The 20,953-nt window shown below is 39.7% G+C and overlaps 1 protein-coding gene across 2 annotated transcripts in view; it reads left to right on the forward strand.

Annotated features, from left to right (window-relative positions):
- Window positions 1-5,090: 5,090 nt before the first annotated feature.
- STAC (SH3 and cysteine rich domain) overlaps window positions 5,091-20,953 on the forward strand; it is a 164,889-nt gene continuing 149,026 nt past the window's right edge. For both annotated transcript variants that reach the window (XM_025376325.1, XM_025376326.1), the window contains exon 1: window positions 5,091-5,778. In XM_025376325.1, coding sequence (XP_025232110.1) covers window positions 5,668-5,778 — 111 coding nt within the window. In that variant the 5' untranslated portion in view covers window positions 5,091-5,667. The remainder of the gene's footprint in view (window positions 5,779-20,953) is intronic.

The raw sequence follows: 20,953 nt of genomic DNA on the forward strand, positions 1-20,953 counted from the left end.
GAGTTCATTGTGTCACATATTAATGGACTTTGGGCAAGTACTTAATCTATTTATGTTTTGATTTTACCCTCTACAAAATGGTTTTTTATTAGACCTACAAGCTCCTCTACAACACTGACATTTTGTCATTTGTCAATTCATTAATTTAACAAATATTCACTTATTATATGAGCAACTAGGCAGCAGGGATATATGGTGAAGAGTAAAGATGAGGCCTTTGACCTCATAAAGCTTACATTCTAGATGACATCAAATAAGAAAAGAAAGAAACGATGCTTTCAGATGGTGGGCACTGAGGTCCACAACATGAGGAGAGCTGGTCATAGGGAATGGTAGGGATCCCTCAGATACAGGGAACTCAAGCAATAAAACTTGGTGAGAGACCAGGCATTTTTGAGGAGCAGTAAGACCAGGGTAGCTGGGTCATACACCTCCTAAGCTATTACCCTAAACTCATAGAATAAGAAAACATAAAGCTAAATGTTAATTACTGGTCAAAGAACCAAAATGTACAGGATGAATGTACTTTATATGCATTTCCAAGAAATTTTAGATATTTGCTGCTTCTAAATTCTAAACAAAAGCTATTACCAGTTTTAGCAATGTAGAATACATCTAATTTTGATATTGTATATGTATTTGACTATAATAAACAGTAAATCCAACTCAAATCAAATACATTTGCCCAAAATCATATGGATAATATTGATAATGATGATGATAATAATATCAGATCCTATTTTGATTAGGCATTCATTCTTACAGAAACCCTACAAAGTAGGGATCATTATCCCATTTGAGACTTAAGGAAATCGAAGCTGAGAGAGATTAAATCAACTGTCTAAGATCTCACTGCTTTTAAGTGGAAGAGCTGGGATGTTTGGATTCTAGGTTCCTGGCCTTTCCACTAAATACAGAATAAAGATTCAAGCCATCCTCTTTCTCATAGAGACTATAACCAGTTAGAAGCAGCCATACATTTTAAAGAAGAGAGATAGTCTTAAGCCAGAAGGTAAGCAGCTATATGAGGACTGGGCCTTGTTACCTTACCTTTTTCTGGGAACCTCCAGTGGACATAACTCTAATGCAGACAAACAGTGCTTTACAATGCAATCAACTATTATTGTTGTTATTATTACCAATTGGTGCTTAGAAACAAGTTAAGGACGCTTAAGCTGTATCTAATTTGCCCTCACAAAAATGAGTCTCCAAATTAAATTATTAGCTTCGACTCTGAGAAGAAACCAATCATGAGTTGCTATGAGACCATAATGAAGCCTAGCATTAGCAGCTGTTCAAAGTAAGAGGTGGTGGTGGTGGTGGTAGTGTCAGTGGTAAGACTTTGGGCAAAGCATTTTGTTTCTCTAAGCTTGAAGGCAGATCATCAAGCTGGATCTAGAGGGTGACAAGTGATGCTAATAGTGGATGCCGGCCAGGCGTGGTGGCTCATGCATGTAATCCCAGCACTTTGGGAGACCGAGGCAGGCGGATCATGAGGTCAAGAGATGGAGACCATCCTGGCCAATATGGTGAAGTTCTCTCTCTACTAAAAATACCAAAATTAGCTAGTCATGGTGGCACACACCTGTAGTCCCAGCTACTCAGGAGGCTGAGGTAGGAGAATCGCTTGAACCTGGGAAGTGGAGGTTGCAGTGAGCCGAGATCACGCCGCTGCACCCCAGCCTGGGCGACAGAGTGAGACTCCGTCTCAAAACAAAAACAAAAACAAAAAAACAGTGGATGCCTCATGCTTACATTTGTCTAGACTTCTTGGCTGTCATCTCCAAAGTGTAGATCTGCTCGTTATTGACTTTTAACACAGAAGAATGGAATGGGCAACTCTTCATTATTTGGGAACTTGCCCTGTGCCTTCTATTATGCCTGTGGCTCTCAATTTGCATTGCTCCTAAACTTTAAGGCCTGTTGCCTTTTCAGGACATCCGGGTTCTGCTGTTATCTAAGTGGCAGCAAACCAGAGTGGCCAAAACTTGGCCCAGGAGCAGGATATAACTGAGTCCTTCCTAAACTGTAGAACCTAGGCTGATTTTCTTTATCTTGCTAAGGTTTCATAGGGATTAAATTAAAGAACAAATATACAATGTCTATGATGTATTAGAAACCCAATACATGTTAGCTATTATTGTTATCAGCAACCTATGCCTTTCTCATATACTGTGTTATATTGTGTATCCATCATGACTCTGATGCATCAGGCATGGAGAGCCATCCCTTCCTTGAGATTCTCTTATCTTCCCTCTTCTTTTTTCTTATCGTTCTTTTCTGTACCCTTCATAAATATGCCTGTTCTATTTAAGAAGTCTTACTAGGATCTTTTTACCAAATGGCTCTAGAAGAAGCCAAGGTCCATAGGATGAAATCCAGTCTCTTTATACAAACTCAGAACAAAGAAATGACAGAAGGTTGGCAGGATTACACAGTCTTCTGCTTAACGGTGTTTACTGTGAAAGGCCCTTGGATGCAATCAGGAGGAGGCCTTTGCCCTCTTTACAAATTAATGAACAAGTAAATGAACCAGGAATGGGAGCTTCCAGTTCAAGTTTGTGCAGATGAATTTCTGTACACCTCACACTTCTGCTGGCTTGATATTTACCCAGAAACCAAAGTGAAATAGACCATAAAGGGAATCTAAAAAAAATCACAAAGTCCTGCTACAGACTTGAGACTTAGAATAATTATTCACAACCTTTTTTCCTCAGGCTTTACCAGACTGCAGTTGAAATGAGAAATCTTGACAACCATAGCTAAAATGTCATAAAGCTTCTAATGCAGAATTTCCAGTCTTCTGTGAGGTCTCACCTAAGCATTTCTGGGTGACAGAGGGAGTATCTCACACATAGCCAGGAAAATGTACACTTCTGCTCAGGGATATCAATACTTCATGAGGGGCCCTCTGAGGATCACTTTGCCGGTCTACCATCTACCAACTGAAATCACTGACAAATCCCATTGTTTTACAGAAGAATTCAGAGTCTTTCTCCATTCAGTGTGTGGAGGACATGTGTAGTAACTAATGCCTAAACCATTTCTAGAGCTCGGGGGCTACAAGGGTAGCCTCTTTTGACCACCTTGTTAACAAGCATTACACCAGGAGCTGGAGAAACAAGATGAACATGGCATTGCCCCTGTCCTAACGGAGATCATAGCCCAACAGAAGAGCAGGCAACCTTGTCATTGGTTGCTTAGGAAAGGAAGTCATGGGAACATGGCATTGATTTGGGAATCTAAATCAGATAAATGGGTCAAGAAAGGAGATGTCGAGACTAGTAAATACTTAGATATGTGACTTGAAGAATAAGATAAGTTAGCTAGATAACAAAAGATGGGATGGAAAATAATTTGAAACAAACACATAAACAAAGGCTTGATTTAGTTTGGGACACCTTGGCTAATTCCTATGGTAGGTATTATTTATCAGACTAAGGATTTCTGTTGCAGGAATCAGGGTGGGGTGGAAAGGAGGGAAGTACTAGCTTCTCTAAATTTCCTTCAGGGGACAACATTTAAACGTATACTATTGGCTAATACTGTTGCTAACTTGATCTAAGTACTTACTAAAAGGAAGGGTGACATCTTCGATTCTTAAAAAAAGAAAACCCGAAGATGAAAAATTTATTGTTATAAGCCATGATATGCTTGCTCACCAAGACTGGAATTGCCAGTAGACCCTGGGAGTTTTGTTTCCTAAGAAAACCCTCGTCTGTCCCCATGCTAGCTCAGGCTTCATTTGTACACACTCATCAAAGTCTTGTACTTTCCCTTATCATAGTTTTCTATTTGTTTTTTTTTGTTTTTTTTGTTTTTACTGTGTGTGTCATTTAATTAATCACTGTCTCTCCCGCTAGACTTAAATTCCAGGAAAACAGACTTAACCTATGTTTTCTCTCTGCTGTATCATTAGTTTTATGGCACAATTCTGATACAGAATAGATGCTTGATAAAAATGTGTTGATATGGCTGCTCCTGTCATTGTGTTTGTGACTTTGGCTACTAGAATTTTGTCTCTATCGAACAATCAGGAATTGCGTTGTGAGACGGAAAAAACTGAAGCCATTTTAGCTGGCCAATCTGGCCCAGTACTGAGGGTCACCAGAAAATTTAGAGCATTTTGAAAGCTCAATGCTGAGTAAGAGGTTGACACTTAGAACAGTAGCTTTCAATTGGCATCTGGGATGGAAAGAGTAAGAGTCAGTTCATTCTGAAAGACATGAACTAGGGAATGCATGCAGGACCAGACACATAATTTGTAGGGTCAAGTACAAAATGAAAATGTGGTCTCATTAAATATTTTTAACGAATTTCAAGATGGCAGCATCCGTGCGGGGCCCTGTGTGACTGCACAGGTTGCACATCCATGAAGCTGCTCTTGCAAACGTCTACAGCTAATTTTAAAAATCTGAACAGAAGTTTGCAATTTTCTTTTAAAAAGTTGAGGGTATTTTGTATTAATGGGGAAAAAGAGGCTTTTAAATATCTAGATGTATTTCCTTTCCCCGCACACTGAGGTTGTCTTCAAAACAAACTGGACCCTCTGTATCTTTTTTCAATGGGGCTATCCCTATGTTTCCAAAAGATTAAGCAAGGCAGGCTGGTTTGCCCCTCTGTGAACGGTCCTCAACTCTTGCTAAACTGCAACATCCAATTGCTCTTCAGCCAAGACCTGGCCTAGATTTGAGGCTCCACAGTCGGAAATGCATGGATTTTGAAGCCAAAACGTGTTCAAATTCCAGTTTCGCCAATTATAGTTTAGTGACTTAAAGCAAATTACTCAGCCTTCCTACAGCCTCAATTTCCTCATCTATAAAATGGAAGTGATCATCCCTAGACGCATAGAGTAGCTGGGAAGATTAAATAAGGTAAAAAGAAAGGGTTTAGCACAGTAAGTGCATAACAAACGAGGAACAGGTGTCCATAGACACACCGCATTATCTCTCTGCTTTAGATCAAAGCTGAATGGAGGAAGCGCTGTGCCCGTGAGTCAGGGGACCCCCACTCCGATCCCTGCTCTCTGTCACTGAACCCTATAAATAGCTTAGCTAAGTCACTGTCTCTCTCAGTCACTATTCGTTCGGGTGAGGAATGAGGGAGTTGTTGCAAGCGGTCCTTTCTGGCTATATCATTCCAGAAATCAAAATAGAAAATCAAAGATTTTCTATTCTTTGGGGTTTGGGTCTGAATTTTCAGCATCCTCTCTACAGAATCACCCGCACTCTGTGCCGGCGCGCGCCCAGCCTTCCCCCAGCCCTCTCCAGGGCGCTGCCCCCTGCCTGCCCTCACTACTCCAGGCGTTGACCGCGCAGCCCCGCCCCGGAGCTGCCTCCCCGCCTCCTTCCTCCTCCTGTGGGCGAGCTGAAGCCCGCTCGCCCGCTGCCGAGTGGCAGTCACGACTGCGAGGTCGCCGGCGAGGTGGCCGCGGGCGCGGCGGGGCGGGGTGGGGCAGGGCGCACTCTCCTCCACGCCGGCGGAAGTGCCGGGGAGGTGGGCAGGGCCGGGCGGGAGAGGGGGCGAGGCTGGAGGAGGGCACGTCGGCGCCTCGGCGAGGATGGGAGTCCCCGGGACCCGGAGCTGAGCAGCCTGGCGCGCGGCGGGCAGGAGGACAGCAGCCTCGCTGTTCCTCCGGGAGCCCAACACCGTTCCCGCGCGGCCACGATGATCCCTCCGAGCTGCCCCCGCGAGGACGACGTGGACGGGCTGCCCAAGGAGGCGGCGGGCGCCGAGCAACCGCCCTCTCCTGCATCCACCAGCAGCCAGGAATCCAAGGTACCGAGCACACTTGCCCCAAGAGAACACAAACTCACTCTCCTCTCCTCGTGGTCCAGCTTTGTCTCTCCTCCGATCTAGCACGGGCGTGGGGGTCTGAAACTTGCTAGTTCGCCTAGGGCTGGAGGACTTGAACGTCCGGCAGGACCCGCTGAGATTTGAACGTCCGGTAGGACCCGCTGCTCACGATGCTGGACCACATCCCTGTGGACCCAGCCTTCTCGCCCACACATCCACACGCGCAATTCATGGTGACTCCGGGTTCGGAGATCGATTTCTTGCGGGGTGGTGGCTTGGTTGCTTTGTGCTTTGAACCTGCTTGTGTCCAAAGCACGTGTAGGTGGGTAGTAGGTGGCTTTTGAAGGCTGAGGGATGGAGACAGCCGAGGGATACTCTTCCAGAAAAGCTTGAGTACTGGGCTAGAAAAGCATGTATGTATCCCAAGGGTCTCAGAGACCTTTTGCATAACAGGGATCACCCCTACCTTCAGATACCACTCACTAGAAAAGAAAAAGAAAGAAAAAGAAAAAGGGTTTGCCTGCGTTTGTCTGAAAGTTGATGTTCCTCTTATGAAAGTTAATACTCTAAGAACTTACACTTGCTTTTATGAAAGTTACACTAACACGTATACACAAAACCAAACCCGCAGCACTTCTCCTGTCACCGTTACACTTCCTCTGAAACTCTCGTGGGTGCCAGGCACATGTTTGAAAATCTTGGAGGAGGATAGAGTAAAATGTGGCTGCTGGCAGTGCAATGCCAAATGGCAACTCAGCTGGTGGTGGAAATCCTAAGATGGAGTTTGCAGTTACGTGGATTCTTTTAAATGTAGAGTTCCTGGCTCTTTATTCTGATTTCATTGTGTGATCCCCAGGCATTTGGGGAATGCGAGGCAGTCCGTGTATACCAGCAAAGGAAAGGGGTTGCCAGTTTGTAGGATAGGGACAGGCCAGATGGGGCAAGGAAAAGTGCGATCCTGTCTCCCTTCACACGCATCCCTGGAAGCCATTGATACAATCAGGAGGATGAAAATCACAGCCTGAGTGGCTGTCTGGATTTGGTGTGATCCTAGGCACTGTACATTTCCCAGCCCCCTGAAGTTAACCAGCAATGATAGTAATCTAAGCCCGAAAGCTTTGCCTCTTATTTATTTATTTTTTTTTTCTGTTAATTACTGGCTGCCAGACCTGAGGTATATGTGTTAACTTTTTTAAAACTCAGTTGGAAACTAGGGAAAAAGCCCCCACCTTCCAGAGTCATTGTGAGGAGTACATGAGATGCTCTAATGTCCACCTAGTATACTGTAAGGACTCAATCATGTTTATCCTTTTCCTTCCTGAAATAAAGAAATGGACTCCATCTCATCTCAAATGATCCATTCCAAAGCAATCTGATAACCCATACACATGCACTACCTCTCCTTAGTCAAAAAGTTTCTGGGTATCATTGCCTCCCATTGAACATCAGTCCCCAAAGTGATATAGGTTAGTGGCCATTTTAGAGGAAAGCTAGAATTCTGTAAATGAATGTAGCTAAACTCAAGAGTAAAACTAGTATTGAACTTTTTGAATTGGCCTGTTGCTCTGCAGTAGGTGTGTTCTGGAAAGGGCTTAGCATTTGGGCAAACAGTGGTATGGTTCAAATGCATTATATGGATTTGCTATTTATAGATGTCCTAATGGAAATTATTTGGCAGAGCAAAAACCATGTATGTAATGCCCATAATTATCCACCAATTTATCTGGCTTACAGTTTTGTACAAATTAGTTTTTCTCAAAGTGTTCTATACACCGGATATGTGTTTCTACATTCCTAAATTTGATGTCATGGCCTCAGAAAACTTAATTAGTGGAGATGAACTATGGGGGCCCATGAACCCTAGGAAATAGAATGCAATATCGTATGCCTAAATGTGAATTTTTCTTGGCATAGCATTCATAATATTCTCAAAGAGATGCATGCCCCTTAAAAAAAAAAGGCTAAATTGCTAGTATGGTTGTGGTAAGGTAAGGCAGTAAGATGGCATGCAACTGGAGAAGAGGAAGGCTCAATTCATTCTATCCTAGGAAGACCTAGCTTAAAGCTTACTGGCGTTTACGAGGATCTTTGACCCAGAGCGTGAGAGCTTGGTGAGGAAAATGTGAACAAGACGGTAATAAGAAATTCCATCTTACTCTTCCATGAAGTCGTCTTGTTTGTAAAATATCTTGTGGGACAAGTATGGTTCAGGCCCCTTTGGGCATTAAACTCTCTCAAGGAAGACTTCGAAAATTACTTTTTTAAAAGATTTAGGGTTTTTTGTCTTATTATAAGAGTAACAAATACTCTTTGTAGATATTTGAACAGTCCAGACATACATGATGAAAAGAAAAATAAATCAGCTCTTGGTTTACCATACAGAAGCATCTACTAATAATATTTTGATCTATATCTTATGTCTTTTTAAATCTGTTTATATATTTACATAGTTTAGAGAACAATAGTGAGCATCTACTGAATGTTTACTGTAAGTCAGGTACAACCTTAATCTTCACAATAGAAGATTCTGTTAATATTTCTATTTTATGGATAGGGAAGTAGAAGCCAAGAAAGGTTAGATCATTTTCATTGTGAAAATTGATTTTATTATGGAAAATTTTAATATACACAAAAGTAGAGAAAACAGTATAAAGAACTGTCATGGACCTAATCATGTGGCTTCACAATCAATTCATGGACAGTATTGTTTTATGTATTACCACCACTACCACCACCACCACCACACACACACTGGATCATTTTAAAGCAAATTCCAGACATGAAATAATGTCACCCGTAAATATGCTATCAGGTTGCATCTCTCAAAGGTGAGGGTTATTTTTATAAATATGACTATAATCCCAATTAGCACATATTTCAGGTGTTTTAAACTCAGGGCCACTATGTTCTTTGGAAGCTCACAAATAGTCTTTGGAAAATCTGTGAATAACCTGAACCAGCGTTCAAAGTTGTTCGTGTACATGCTTATGTGCATCATCTAGGGAAAGATTTCATAGCTTCACGAAGGGTCTATAGCTTCAAAGGTTATTTTAATGTCCTTTCTCTTTTTCTTGAGGAAATTGAGGCCCAAAGAGGGGCAATGACTTGCTTGAGATCACACAGATAGTTACTGGCAATACCCTTATCTATGAACCCCATCTTGGGGTTCTGATTTCATTGTACGATCCCCAGTCCATCCCCATTGGTATCCCAGTACAGTTTCCTTGGAGCAAATTCCTGTAAGCACAAGTCATAATATAGTTTAATGTAATTGTGGGTTTTCTTCTTTATGAAATTAGTTGAGTTGAGTAAGTTTGAAAGCCACTGATATATCATACCCCTCTATCTTCCCACTAACTATTTCAGAAAGATCACAGCCTAATTATTTTCTAAGGGCTTGACAGACCATTGAATATAAACAAAAATTTCCAAGTCCCATTATCGCTTATTTCAATGAACATCTTTTCTCCTACTGACTTATTGACAACATAGAAAGCTTGCTAGTGTCTAATGTGAAGGTTTGGTATAAATCTCTTTGTCATCACTTATATGACACAAGGTAACATTTTGATGATATTGAGGAATTATAGGCTTTGAGCTTGACACCTCTCTGAACCTGCCTATCACCTCAAAGCCTCAGCTTCCTCATCCCCCTCATTAGATGCTGATGGGGCTACTAATACCTAATTGGTGTGGTTTTTTTAAGGCCTAAGATAAACGTAATACACCTAATATGTTTATTGTAAGCATACACAAACCTAAACCATTATTTATTTTCTCTATTTATTTCAAATCAGATGACTGCTACCACCAGCCACCCCAAATGTCATCATTGGAATAATTTCAATAACCACAGCTGACATTACTGTAATGTAACTGAGTTTACCTCTTTGGGCTTTTAGTTATGCTAACTGACTACAGTGAGACTTCACTTCAGCTATTTTACATCCCTAAGAAGATAAGCCATAGACTCACCAGCACGTGACTTAGATTTTGAAATGGTGATATAAGCCACCCAGTGCCCTAGTGGAGCCATGGACCAAAGTGACCCTCATTCCTGGAGGGTTCTTTCTGAACCTGTACCACAATCCAACCTATGAAAAAGAAATCTCTAACCATGAAGACATGGCCTGAATCTCCCAGAAAGGTTTCTATGTCCATCTATCAGCAATTATTTATTGAGTGCCTGCTTTGTGCCCAGCATATCTCATACATATTTGTGAAGCTATTATTAATAAGGAATTTAACTTCTACTCAGGGAAGAAGATGAAAGAAAACAAGACCTTGGCTTTGCATTGAATCACCAAAGGAACCCAGTCCATAGGCTAGAACCACTAAGTTGAAATCTCAGAGAGAGATCTCAAGCATCAGTATTTTCTATGCAGATCCAACTGAAAACAGAATTAGAATAGTGTATGCATAAATGCAAATTTTGCTTTTTCTTCCACCTAGTGTTATACGTCTTCCCATACTCTTAAATAATTACCATATAACATTCCATTGTATGAATGGAACACAATTTATTTACCTACTGTACTGATGATGGACATTTGGATTGTTTCTTGTTTCGGGCTGCCATAAGCCATACTGCTATGAACATTCCTTATATATTCTTTGTGGCACATATGAAGCTCTTCTATTGGGTGTATACCTAGAAGTGGCATTTCTGGGTTATAGGGTATCCACATGTTCAGCTTTAACATATTTTTCAAAATGGCTGTACCAATTCATATTCCTGCCAGCAGTGTATAAGACTTCAATCCACTCTTTGTGCTACCATCGTTTCATATTGTCTTTCTCATTTTGGCCATCTAATACACAATTAATGATATTGCAGTGTGGTTTTCACTTGTATTTCCCCAATGACTGATGAGCTTAGCAGTTTTTATATGTTTATTGGCATTTGATATTTTCTTGTGTAGTTGTTCAAGTCTTTTGCCCATTTTTCTATTCGGTTATTTGTTTCTTACTAATTTGTAGGCGTTCTTCTCATATTCTGGATATGAGAAAGTTGAGAGAAAAATGTATTGCAGATATTCTCTTCTACACTGAAAAAAAAAGGCTTACCTTTTTTCTTCTTCACAGAAATTCCTAATTTAATGTAGTCTAATTTTTACATTTTCTCTTATATGGTTGTGCTTTTTTGTGTAGTGTTTATAAAATCTTGGCCTATTCCAAAGTCATATAGATATTCTCCTATTATTATTTTCTAGAATTGTTATTATTATTTACCTTTCACAGGTGGATTTACAATTCATTTGGAATTGCTTTTTTTGGTATGGTGTGAGGTAGGGGTCAAGATTCATTTTGACTGTACCACTTTTGGTATCCATAAATAATTTGACTGTATATGTGGAAGTTTCTATTCTGCCCATTGGCCTCTTTGTCTATCTTTCTACCAGTACAGCACTGTCTTAAATGTAATGATTTTATTTAAAAGGTCTTGATATCTCGTAGCATAAGCCCTGGAACTTTGCTCTTCTTTTGCAAAACAGATTTGGGTTATTTTTGACTCCTTGCATTTCCACGTGTGCTTTGGAATCACCTGATCAATTTCCACAAAAACGCCTGCTGGGATTCTGAATGGAACTGCATTGAATCTATAAATCCATGTGGAGATAATGGGCATGTTCTTACTCCAAAGTACTTGCTTTTGTCAAGTCCCCTAGGACATCATTGGCAGGAACCAAATTTTGTTACTTTTTCAGTTTGGGGTTTACCAAACCAACTTTTGTTGTCTAAATTCAAGCCTCACATCTATGCGAGGGCAGATCCATGACTAGGAATTCCAAGATGAATATTTTGTGTACTTATTCATTTTTGTCCACCTGAAGTCTAAACTAAGATTTCTTTTTCATCAACCTGAGTTGGTAAGAATTTTGTTTCTAGTTCATTTTTTCCTTCTTTCTTAGATCCCACTCCATGCAGACATCAACACTAACCTAGGTTTTTCTTGACTGTGGTAAAATATGCATAACATACAGTTTACCATTTTAACCATATTTAAGTGTACAATTCTACAGCATTAAGTACCTTCACATTGTTGTGCAGCCATAACCACTATTCATCTCCAGAGCATCTTTATCATCTCCAACTGTAACTCTGTACCCATTCAACACTAATTACTAATTCTCCATCCCCCTTTTTCACCAGTCTCTGGCAACCACCATTTTGCTTTTTGTCTATATGAATTTGACTATTCTGGGTTTACCATATAAGAGAAATCATATATTTGTCCTTTTGTGATTATTTCACTTAACATAATGTCTTCACAGCTCATCTATGTTGTGGCATGTATCAGAATTCCCTTCTTTTTTAAGGCAGAATAATATCCCATTGTATGTATATACTACATTTTGTTTAGCCACTGATACATCAGTGAATACTTGGGCTGCTTCTACCTTTTGGCTACTCTGAATAATGCTACTGTGAAGTGGGTGTGCAAATACTTGTTGGAGTCCCCTCTTTCATTTCTTATGGGTATATAACCAGAAGTGTAGTTGCTGGATCATCTGGTGATTCTATGTTTAATTTTTTGAGAAATTGCCATCCTATTTTCCAGAGCGGTCACACAGTTTTGGATTCTGACGAGTAATGCACAAGGATTCCAGTTTCTCCACATCCTCACCAACACTTGTTATTCTCTGGGCTTTGTTGATCCTGATGGGTACAAGATGGTATCTCATGTTTAGTGATGTAGAGCATGTTTTTATGTGCTTATAGGTCATTTGCATATCTTCTTTGGAAAAATATCTAGTCAAGGCCTTCGTCCATTTTAAAATTAGATTGTTTGGTTTTTGTTGTCGGATTGTAGTATTAAAGGTTTTTAACCAGCAAATTTGAATGACGCAGAATTATTGAATTTTATTATTGTTTTACTTACATTTATTCATTGAAAGGGTTATTTTTCATGCTTTTTTTTTACTTGTCTTTTTGGTATGTGAATTATCTGTTCATGTCCTTGTCCATTTTAATACTGTTTATTCATTTCTTATTGGTTTTTAAAAAATTTTTTATAAATATTAAAATCAACATTTCATATACATTGCTAACATTTTCCCGGATTGAAATCTGTTTTTCAATTTTATTACATTTTCAATGTAGAAGTTTCTTTTTTTATGGTTTTAAATGTCTCAAATTTACTTAGCTGTGTTTTATTCTTTTCAATTATATTTAGAAAGTACTTCCAACCTTGAGAACAGAAAAATAAAATAACCTGTATCTTTCTCTAGATCCTCAATATGTACTTTTTGCTTTTATCATTTTCATCCATCTGGAATTTATATCATTATGTAGTATGAATAAATCTATTTTTTCCAAATGATGAATCGATATTTCTAAAACCATTTGTTGAATAATGTATTCTTTTTTCACTGATTTGAAATTTTATGTTTATTATGTAATAAGTGGTAATATGTAGTAGATTCTCTTTTAGAGTTATCTGTCATATTCTAGTGTTTTGTAACTTTATTTTTGCACTTATTACTATACTGTACTCTTGCATGACTATTACGTGTTGTAATTATTGTAGCTTAGTAATAGAGTTTGATAATTAATAATACAAGTACCCTCTTGGAAGTTCTATATTTATCTGCACTCAACTTTTCATTTTCTACCAAATTATGAAAACAATATTTTGAAAGTAATTTCAAATTACTCCTGATATTATTTCATGAAACTCCTGATATTATTTCAGTGAAATCTTTACAATAATGAGATTTCTTATCCAAAATCATAGTATATCTCTAGTTATTGAAACACCTGTCTTTTACGCCTCTCATAAATGCTTGGAATTGCCTTCAAATATTTCTTGCCCAAATTCTTTGTTAGCTATTTTCCAAGTATCTCGGTCCATTCAGGCTGCTAAAACAAAATGTCATAAACTGGGTTTATAAACAACAAAAATGTATTTGTCACAGTTCTAGAAGCTGGAAAATCCAAGATCAAGGCATCGGCAGAGGGCCTGTTTCCTGGTTTATAGATGGAATCCTGTAGCTGTGTTGTCCCATGGTGGAAGGTGCAAGGTAGTTCTCTGAGATGAGACCTCTTTATAAGGACACTAATCCGACTCATGTAGGCTCTGCCCTCATGTCCTAATAACCTCCTAAAGGCCTCACCTTTAACACCGTCACACTGGTGGATTAAGTTTCAACAAATGAATTTCAGTGGGACACAAACATTAAGAACATAGCACACAGTATTTTATACTCTTGACTTACTATTATGAATTACCATTTTTATATTTTTTGACTGGTGATAGCTGGCACATAAGAAATTCATTCTTATATTAATTTTATAATCTAAAATCATTTATATTCCATTTCTTATCCGTTAATAAAGAAATACAGTGTTGCTTACTGGTTCAGAGCATGGGCACAGACACAGTCATGTTCAAATCCCATTGTGCCACTTTGAGATGCCACTTAACAAGCTTTCCTGTCCCTCGCTTTCCAGAGATTCACTGTACTTTCCATAAAGTGAGCATAATAATGTCCTCTGCAGCATTGCCATTCAAGTCAATTAGTGTATGTAAAGTGCTTAACACAGAGCCCGGCATATAGCAAGTAAATGATAGCTATTATTTTCATATTATCATAATATATGAAATAACAATTTTGCCTCTGTAACTATAATTCTCTTTCATTTAGGGGGGGAAAGGGAGTGCAGTGTGTAGGGACAGGGGTTTATTGCTGGAGAACTTCCAAAAATATGGTAAATATTAGAGAGATACCAGGCTGGCACATGACTTAACTTTAAATGCCACTAATGTTTTACTATACATGTAATATTGTACAGTATTGGGCTGACAGGTGGCCTTAGTTCTCCTATAAACACTAGCCACTCTAGAAGCCACCAAAAGTACTTATACAGCCTGAGAAAAATCATGTGGTGCCCTGCAAATTCAACTTAAAGACAAATCCATTTCCAACTAAGTCATTCCTTAAGATCCCCTTCTACACAAATTCCAAACATCCCACTCATATTCACAATTAAACTAAAGCAGTCTTTCTCATTTTAAAGATAGGTAGTGTTCCTAGCTTACTAAGAATTTCCATCAGGAGTAGATGTGGAATTGTTTCAGATGACTTTTTGGCAAGTATGGAGGTAATCATGTGATTTTTCTTTTTCTTTTTCTTTTCCTTTTTTTTTTTTTTTGTCCTTTGGCCTCTTTATCTGATGGATTATATTAATAGATATCCTAATATTAAACTCTTATTACAATCCTGGAACAAGTCCTACTTGGCCATGGGGATTTTATTTTAACAAACTTCTGAGTTTTGATTGCCAATGCTTTATTATTTTTACCTCCACATACATAAGAGAGATTGTTCGATAACTGTCACTTTTGTGTTCTTGGTCAGATTTTATGTTTAATGCTATGCCAAGTTTCAGAAGATGAATTGGGAACATGTCCATGAATGTTTTTGTTTTGTTTTTGTATTTTTATGTGTGTAACATTTTATAGAACCCAGAAATAATATTCTCTTTGAATGTTTTTTAAAAATGCCAATAATATCTAAACCTACTACCTGTCTTAAAACAAAATTTGGAAATATTATTTTCCATTATTAAATTCCGTTCTTTTTTTCCTAGATTGGCTTGAGTCAGATTTGTTAACTTGTATTTTATGAGAAAATTATCCATTTTACTTAAATCTTCATAACATCTCCAGATGGGTTATAGAGGACAGCACTGGTACCTTCCTTCAGTCTTGTCCCATCTTCCCTCTCTCTGGCAGGATTCCCATGGATTCCATCTTGTTCGTACCATCTTTTATACTTCTCTGTTTCTGTCTAACACTGATTCCTTAGATCTGGATTTGAAATCAGAAGCGTTAAGCACGAGTGTTCACATCTCCACTTTACCAAAAGAAAGGATCCCTTGCTCCCTCTTTCAATCTTTCACTCATTCTTGGTTTTCCTCTTACTGCTATAGAAGTTGCTCTTTGATCCCATTGGTAATCTGTCCTCTGCCCATCTTTAAAATGCTGTTCTTCCCCAGCATTCTGTTTTTCACCCCCAGCCCTTCTCATCCTTCATAATCTCTCTGGGCTAAATCTTACTTCTTCTTATTTCATCCACCAGCTGAAAACTCCTAAATCTGCATCCAACCCAGACATCACTCTAGTGAGTGCCAGACCAATACATCCTGCTGCCCTTTGGACAGTCTCTGTTGATGCCCACATCTTAAATTCAACCTACCCTCAATGGAATTTATCATTCTTGACTCAGCTGTCACCCCTTTTCTTCTTATGTGCTCTTTTTGTTGTTAATTTGTTTTTTCTTATGTGCTCTTCTTCTGATGAGCTCCTCCATAGAGAAGCATCATCCACGGAGTCCACCAAGCCAGAAAACCACAAGCCCTTGATGAGCCTGACGGGGGTGGCCTGAGCAGGGAGGAGGCTGTTTGGCAGCAGGTAGAGAGAAGACAAGATGTCTTGCAGCTCCCAGAGCGTGCTTCATTTGTCTGAAAATGAAACATGCACCTGTTGTCTGTTTCTAAGGTCCTCATAACTGAAGTTTCAGTCAGCATGTTTTCCTCAGGTCGGGAAGCAACTGTGACCACAGAATGAAGGATTGAGGTCAGACTTGAAGAAAGGAATAAAGAAGGAAGACTCAGAACACCCTGGGGCTCCCAGGAATGCCACTGCTCCCTTGCCCTCCAAACTGATACCAGGGGAGTGAAAAGCAGCAGAGTTCTTTATGGCTTGATAAGATCCCACATTCCCTCCCCTCCCCTCCAACACTCTGTTTTATCAGAACAAGGTGACTTGGAGACCTTGGAAAAGATTCCCATCACACCACTTTCCCAGTGATGTCAATCACTAGAAGCACAAGGCTGCAAGGCGCCTTCCTCTCACAGTTTCCTCTCTGAACAGATCTGCACGTCTGCTAATCCAGCCCATCGTCCAACCTCCCTAGAGGTCAATACCCTCCACTCTACTCTAGAATTCACTTTTAGCAAAATCCTCTTTATCCTCAACTTCCTCTCGGATGTGTCCTTCACTTCTTATGCTAATATCTAGTCCTTTCCTTTCTCTTTTTGAGACAGGGTCTTGTTGTGCTACCTAGGCTGGAGTGCAGTGGTACAGTTATGGCTCACTGCAGCCTCAGCCTCCCAGGCTCAAGCAATCCTCCCACTTCAGCCTCCCAAGTAGTTGGGACTACAGGCACATACAATCATGCCCAGCTAATTTTCATTTATTTACTTACTTATGTATGTATGTATGTATTTATTTATTTATTTGGTAGAGATGAGGTCTCCCTATGTTGCCCAGCCTAGTCTTGAACTCTTAGGCTCAAGCAATGCTCTCAGCTCAGCCTCCCAAAGTGCTGGAATTACAGTCATGAGCCCCATGCCTGGCCCCTGCAGAACTTTCAGGTGATGGTTGTTTTTTCCTTCATCACGCCTGGTGACCAGGGAGGCAGCCTTACTGCTGCTTCCTGTTTATTGTCTCTTTTCCCTTAAAACTCACAGCTTTAAAATCTATGCTGTCAGATTCTCCCATTTTCTGCTGTCATCAGCAGTCACCTCCCAACCCCAGGGAGGTCTCGTCTGCTAGAGCCAGGCCTACTCTAATTCACTCCAGCACTACTCCTGTTGTACATAATCCTTTATGATTTTCACACACTGAAGATGACTCTTCCAAATACCCTGACCTCCTGAGTCCTTAAGCTCTTCTCCTCCTACGATCTTGTCTTCTACCCTCTTCCATATTGGCCACCCACTTCCATGAGCATTCCCAAGACTTCATTCAAACAAGCGTTATGCCCTCTCTAGAATCTCCCTTTCCAGCTTGCCACTGTATGGCCACCATCTAATTCTCTTTAGCCTTTCTGTTCCAATAGTATTTCAGCCACACCAGAGCATCACATCCATTAAATCAGTGAATTTACCCTCCTTTCAGTATTCCTCGCCCATTTTAGGTTCTTAGATTCTACTTTTCCTTCATTGTAATTACTTCTTTGCAAACACCCTCAACTCCCTTGCTCCTGTATCCCCAGCCTCACCTAGAAAATTCAATCTACCTAAAGCTCATTTTCCACCTACTCTGAACCTGTACTTCTGGAGAAAGTAGAGAAGACAGATGATAAACAAGGTAAAAAAAATTATTTTAGGCAGTGATAAAGCTAAATAGAAGAGTACTTGTGGAATAGGGTAGCATAGGGAGCTATTTTACATAGACTGACTGCTATGGGCTGAATATGTGTGCAGTCCAAATTTATACTGAAACCCTAATCTCCAATATGATAGTATTTGGACGTCGGCCTTTGGGAGATAATTAGGTTATGATGGTGAAAGCTTCATGATGTAATTAGTGGCCTTATAAAAACAGACAAGAGAGAGCTTCCTTCTTCTCTCTGCTCTCCCTCATGTGAGCATGTAGCAAGAAAGCAGCCATCTGTGAACCAGGAGGAAGGCCCTCAGCAGGAAATTGATCATACTGGCACCCTGATCTCAGACTTCCAGCTTCCAGAGCTGGGAGAAATAAATGTTTATTGCTTAAACCACCCAGTCTGTGGTATCCTTATTACAATAGCTCAAACTCTCTAAGACAGTGACCAGAAAAGGATTCTGTGAACAAGTAACTTTTGTTTCGGAAATGAGAATGGAGTAAGGGCATGAGTTGTGTGAAGATCTAAAGGAAGAGAAGCCAGGGGGTGGGGAGATCTGAGCAAAGCCCCAGAGGTGGAACAAGCTTGCATTTGTGAAGAGCAGCGAGAAATCTTGGGTGCTTATTGTTGAGTCAACAACAGGAAACATAACAGGAGGTGAGTGCAGACACCTAAACTCACCTACAGAGAGGTGAGTCCAGTGGCTGCATCTTCCTTGTCCAGTATGGTAGCCATTAACCACATGTGGCTAGTTAAGTTTATATTTAAATTAATTGAAATTTAAAAATCAGTTTCTCAGTAACACTAGCCATATTTCAAGCCCTTGGTAAGCACATGTGGCTAGTGGCTACTGTATTAAACACCAAAGATTAGAGAACATTTTCATGATTGCACAGGCTCCAGTGGACAGTGCTGGCTTGGTCTTATGGACTTCATTGTCCATGCTAAGGAATTTAGATTTTTATCCAAGTTTGAAAGAAAACCACTGGAGAAATCCAGGGAGGAGGAGGATCTGGACAGTACATTACTCTCATTTTACAAAGATTATTGTGGCTGCTCTATGCAGTGGGACTGCAGCATAGCAAGTGTAAAAATAAGGAGGCCAGTTAGAATGCTATGGTAGTCCAGATTAGGGAGAATCTGGTAGCACATAGTGGACAATTTAAGAAGTGATATAGGCCCAGCACGGTGGCTCACACCTGTAATCCCAGCACTTTGGGAGGCTGAGGTGTGTGGATCACCTGAGGTCAGGAGTTAGAGACCAGCCTGGCCAACATGGCAAAACTCTGTATCTACTAAAAATACAAAAATTAGCCAGGTGCGGTGGTGCACCCCTGTAGTCCAAGCTACTCAGAAGGCTGAGGCAGGAGAATTGCTTGAACCCGAGAGGTGGAGGTTGCAGTGAGCTGAGATCGTGCCACTACACTCTGGCCTGGGCAACAGAGTGAAACTCTGTAAAAAAAAAAAAAAAAAAAAAAAAGGAATATATTTGCATTATATTTTAGAAATAAAATCAACAAGAGTTCCTATGAATGTATACTGTGAGGTGTGAAGGAGAGAGATAATTCAGTAATGACTTTTAAAAGGTTAATAGGAGAATCCAAAGAGAGAGATATATATATCAAAATATTTTATGGTCCAAGAAGCCCTGTGCAAAGGTAAGTTGGTAGCAGTCACAGTAACCTTCAAAAAGATGGGATGTGAACTTAATCTTATGGATAACCTTCCAAAGATAGAAACAATGTAATTGGCTTGACTGAAATTGCATACTGCGAAATTGCAGACAAGAAAGTTGAAGAGGTCAGATGAAGGTCTTGGAAGCTGGGCACAGGGATTTAGATTTGAAAGGTGAGGATGAGAGAAGTCACTAATGTTGTAGTAGTGAAGTGAAAGATGAACTGGCATGGGAAGCACCTAAAGCCAGGGAGGTGAGTAGTCCAGTCTTTAAAAGATGACAGAGAGCAAATGAGAAGAAAGAGAAAAGAGCAGACATGAGAGGAATTTCGATGACAGGTACAAGTGTCTGTTTCCTCCTCAGGGAGCCATCTTCACAGAGCCTGCACAAGAGGTGGAAGTTGGGATCAGGAGAGCCCTTATCTGGCTGGAGACTACTTGGTCAGAGTGAATGACCAGAATACATGAACAGAGATTCTAAGATCAGAGCCAGAAATGTGGAGACAAGGAAAATTCCAATGGTGGGGTGAGAACCAACAGAGCAAAAGGGGCTAATGTTAGCAGTTAGAAGATAAGAAGCAGGATGGAATGAGGTGCAAACAAAGTCATCAAGAATTAAAAGTATTCGTCTCACTGCTTATGGCAGCTCTTCTCTTCTATGTTGCTTGGTCCATGTAGATTATCAGTCAACGCTCAGTCATAAGGATTGGCTGTTAGTCCCAGTAATCTACATTCAAATCTCCTCATGTAGCAAGAAGATAGCAGCAAGGGCCAGAATCATCCAACAAGAAAATACATTGATTTTTGGCTTCTATAAGCATCTTGCCACAAAGTTAAAAAGAAAAAAAAAAAAAAAAAAAGACGAGAGTCAAGTAGAAAGACACTGGATTAGAATAATTTACTTCAGTCCTAGAGTCTTTCTGGTAAATAATATTTACCTCTATGAAAGAGAGAACTCTCTGGTCATAGTTTTCATTGTATAAATTTATTTCCTCCTCCCCCAGTTAATCTTATTCTAAAAACACAATGGGAGCCCCACCCTGAATTTCAACAAGCTTAGAGATTTTCAGATTGATTTCTTTTTTTATATTTTGTTTTAGCAGATATTGAACAAAAGTTTTATCAAGCAGAGTATACATGACTTAGATATACATATGAAAAATTAATTGTAAATTGGATCTCTGTTTATTGAACAATATTTTTCTAGTAGTTTCATTTAAAAATTTGAGATGAAGTTCCTTGGAAAAATAACATTAAACAATAATAAAAATCACAGGATACAAATGCAATAAATCTTTTACATCAGATTTATGGTTGAAAAATGCTAGGGATAATTTTCTAATAGCACATTATTACTGCTATACAAA

This window comes from Theropithecus gelada, chromosome 2 (assembly GCF_003255815.1).
Source record: "Theropithecus gelada isolate Dixy chromosome 2, Tgel_1.0, whole genome shotgun sequence".
NCBI lineage: Eukaryota > Metazoa > Chordata > Mammalia > Primates > Cercopithecidae > Theropithecus > Theropithecus gelada.